The sequence below is a fragment of the Saccostrea cucullata genome, unplaced genomic scaffold (genome assembly GCF_032062105.1).
Source record: "Saccostrea cucullata isolate Sc308-1 unplaced genomic scaffold, CSIRO_AGI_Scuc_v1 ctg22969, whole genome shotgun sequence".
NCBI classification, from domain to species: Eukaryota; Metazoa; Mollusca; class Bivalvia; order Ostreida; family Ostreidae; genus Saccostrea; species Saccostrea cuccullata.
Genome location: NW_026932601.1, coordinates 370 through 4,735, shown reverse-complemented (window position 1 = coordinate 4,735; position 4,366 = coordinate 370). Strand labels below are relative to the sequence as shown.

The 4,366-nt window shown below is 32.3% G+C and overlaps 1 protein-coding gene across 1 annotated transcript; it reads right to left on the bottom strand.

Moving 5' to 3' along the window:
• Positions 1–529: 529 nt before the first annotated feature.
• Positions 530–3,146, bottom strand: LOC134235574 (intermembrane lipid transfer protein VPS13A-like; the record flags this gene model as incomplete). The annotated part of the gene is made up of 3 exons (XM_062717706.1): positions 530–631; positions 2,203–2,427; positions 3,054–3,146. Coding segments are annotated over 3 exons (420 nt in total), but the record flags the coding sequence as incomplete, so codon positions are not given.
• Positions 3,147–4,366: the final 1,220 nt, after the last annotated feature.

Here is a 4,366-nt window from a genome sequence, read left to right as displayed (position 1 = left end):
ATGTCTATTGCTAATGATGTACTTTGATGGGCTACCTACCTCTCCCACTGCGATGTCCAGCCAGAGATCTGTAGCCTCGTTCTCCTCCATGTACCTCAGACCACGTGAGGACTTGTTGACCACCAGGAAGAACGGGGTGATGGTCACTATCCTGGTCAGCTTCAGGTCTGACCACTGGAACTGCAGCATCAGCTACAAGTATAGTGGATAATGGTTAAAAAAATTATTTTACAGAATGAAATGCAAAATGGAATATTGTTATCAAAAAAAAAAAAAATTTTGAAAGTCATTTTACATGAATTTTATAGAAAAGCTCTATCTTTCCTCTGAAGATTAAATCATCATATGCATGTTATATTTCTTCAAAACTGAATTCAATGCAAAATGTTGTAAGTTTTATATACTACATTTCTGTCCTTTATTTTACTACCCTAACTCATTACAGATAACATTATTTTTTTAATTTAATAAAAAAATTAATGTATACATTGATCTTCAAAAATATCAAAGAAAAAGACTATTTTTTGGTTTATAGCAATCTTACCTTCTTTGGTCTATTCTTCTTGAATCGGAATAAAACAGGTGAAGAAACATTTGATGGACAATCAAACACAGCATCTGATTTTGAACCCTGCAGAAAAATACATAAAGATTCAACTAAGGTGCAGCAACTCATTCAAGTTAATTGAATTGGATTTTCACATATTATAAGAGTATAGTATTTACTTTTTTAAAGATTCAATTCCCCTTGCAAAAACAAAACTATTATTATAATAAAAGCCATACTCTTCCTCTTAATTCACACTAAAAGAAGCAACATATACTTTTTGCTATCATGATAATATTATGTATTGTACCATAGTTAGGTGTGATTTCTTTTGTTAAATGTGTGGGTTTTCTGTACATAACCCACACTTTTCTATAACTCCGCCCATCGAGTCGTGACAAAAGAATTATTTATAAAACGACCATGCACGGTTTTTAAATGAAACAATCATACGGGCTTGTTATACCAAATTTAGGAGAGTAAAAAAGGAGCCTTGAAAAATGTTCAATTGTATACAGCATTTAGTTATAAATAACAGTTAAAAACGGCTATTAATACTTTAACTATAGTTAAAAGTGAAGAAAAAACTTCAGAAATCGCTTGATTTTAAAAACATTTTTTAAAATAGTGTAATGACCAGGGTGACGTTAGCTTAGTAGATTCCAATATATCGTTCCTTTAATAACCAACAAAGGAAACACGGTACATACTTGACGTAAAAACAACTGTACACTACTGCACTTAAATAAAGTTTTCGATTGCGGATCTAGCCGATCAGACATCTAATTTTCATTAAACTGAAATATACATGACCCATAAAAACATTTCAATCAACGTACCACTGTGCACGGCAAAGTTTGTATCAGGTTAACAAAAATTTAAGTTAAACCATTAGTTCATAATAAATTTAAATTACTAATATGTAATTTTGACGATTGAAATTTACGAGAAAAAAAAATCATATCAAATTAACATATATCATTAAAACCAAACTCGTTATTTTTTCAATTACATAAATCAAACTTTTTAAACGGGCCTAGATCTGTTTAATTTTTATGTCGCTTGCGTGGCGCAGTGGTTAAAGCGCCTGCCCTAGAGTCACGAAGTAAGGAGTTGAATCCCACTGTGGGACGTGGAGACCTACATGTATACAGTATAAACAGAGGTCCCATGTCGCAGAAGGTGTTGACAGGAAGAAGAACTCTCACTGTTCAATGACCCTCAGTGCCGAGTATAGGGCAAAATTTGTAGCAAAATTTGAAAAGTATTGTATACAAATCACTTACCCTATATTCGATGGACATGGTCAGAAGGACACGAAGGAGCGTAAAATCAAATACAATCCAAATGCATCTTTGAAACCAAACACTTAATGTTTCGATTGCGAACTAGTCCGATCGATTCCTAAGCTGACTTACATATGAATGATTTTTAAAAACTATGGTACAAGTCATTTACCCCATATCACACTGTTGATTATGTGTAGATACCCGATGGCCGTGGTCATAAGACAAAATACTATCATGTCATTATGACCACGCCCATCGGGTATCTACACATAACCAACAGTATGATATGGGGTAACTACTACTAAGAAACATTAACAGGTAAAAATAAACATATCAAACAGGTTCAGGTTCATTATACTTGCTCACCTTGACCTGAATAACCAGATCTGTTTTATTGACCAACCAGTAGGGACTGTATACATAGAGGTCAACCATAGACTGCTGGGTGGCATGAACAGTCAAGGTCAAATACTTATTGTTGTTTCCCTCGTTACCAAAGTCATAGGGTGCCATGGAGACGGCCTTGAACTCTTCCAGGGTCTGTGTGATTTCATACACCCCTGTCCAGTCTATACTCTGGTAATCCTGGATCTGTTGAAGAAAATCACGTCATAGAAATGACATGAGATGTTCAATGAATACCATTTACTTAATGATTTAGCTTACGATATTTCTTGCGTCATTCATTGAGATTTGAGCAAACTGTTTGTTGAATTTTGTGATTTAAATAATTATACAAATGAAATTGGATAAAGAAAATCAGCAAGAATCATAAGAGTTCATCTTTTGTCACTAGTACATATCAGTGGAATCATTCTATGAGTATTTAAATCATGTCACAGACAGGTAAATTGGAGCAGCACTTCTTATACAGTCAAACTTGGCTATGTTGAATTCAATGGTACCAAGGATTAACCTTCTAGATATAAAGGGATACAAGATATCCAAGTTAAAGTACTTGAAGAATAAGCTAGAATTTCGACTTCAAATCACATTAACATACATGTAGAAAAGACAATGTCATGTATCTATGGTATTTGAGATATTAGTGTTCATGATATTGAATGATATGTTCATTGACAACTGTAGTGTTTTTAGACAAAGTTTTCAAACAGGATATGTTACAGACATGTAGATATTGGTGTTAATTAAGCAGTAGTCAATGTGTTGTTTTAGACAAAATTTGCAAACAGGATATGATTACATGTGTTACAAACCTGTAGATGTAATTTGTAGCTCTGTTTGAGGTCAACACTGTGTAAATGACATGATTCTCCCATCTGTAACATCACAAAGGCTGACCGCGTACCCTAGTAACAGAAAACACAACACAATAACAGCAGCAATTCACTTCCACATGATTAGATTCACTATTCTTGCTAAAATATTCTAGAGCAATGAACTTCACAATCATTATATCATTTATTAAGATTTATTTTTCCATTTTGTCATGTTTGTCCACTTATCTTTTTTTAAATGTTAATCTTATGCTTCAGTCTAATAGTTTTATACTTCATTCGGAAAAGTATTAATTATAGCCGTTACCTGCAGTTATTTATTACTGACAACAATCAGTGAAATTATTTAATATGTTGATGTAAGAAAATACTGTACAACTTAATTTTCTTTTTTTTCTCATTAGAAAGTTAAATATTTATCTGTAGTTAATAAACCAAATTTAAGTACAGTAAAACTTTGTTATCTCGAACTTGAAGGTACTGAGAAAAAACTTTGAGATATCCTATGATTTGAAATATCGAATGTAAAATATTAATAAAGAATATGTAGTTCTGACTTCAAAATCACTTCGACATATCCATGGTATTCGAGATATCGGAGTTCAAGATATCAAAGTTAAACTGTATTTGTCTTGATAAACTATATTCTAAAAAAAAACATGTTTTAAATTCCACTTTGAAATTCATAACATCAACATTTCAAACTACCTAACACCTTGTGACTGACTGTGCTATACAAAAGGCTAAGCTGCGTGTATAATTTTATATGAACATTTAATAAATTTATGATTAAGCGTGTATCAAAGGTTCTATGCAGATTAAAGCTGCAATTCTTTGTGATATATATAACTGATGGAATGCTTATAGTGGTGTCAATTGTATACATTTACCAATGAATTCAAAATGGTTTTCCCCTTTCCCCTAAATTGCTAATCCAGCAAGCCATATGACCTTGACAAAATGACCTTCATGAAAGACTGTATTTAAATCAGTAATTATACAGTTTAAAGCATCTCAACATTGACACTTTCCATCAACAGAAGATATTTATGAACGTTGACTTTAATTAACCTTTGTGACTTGATCCTGAACTGCGTAGTCATTTTGAAATTTCAATGTTCAATTGTTCCCAGAAAACAAGACTGAGCCAAAATGTCTTTAAATTTTTGTCAGAAAGAAAATAATTTTTAAAACATTCCAATTAAACAAAACATATGAATTATTTAGATCTTGTGCAAATACTTGTATGGTGACAGAAACATGAACCAAGTTTGTTTACCCAACTATTGTGT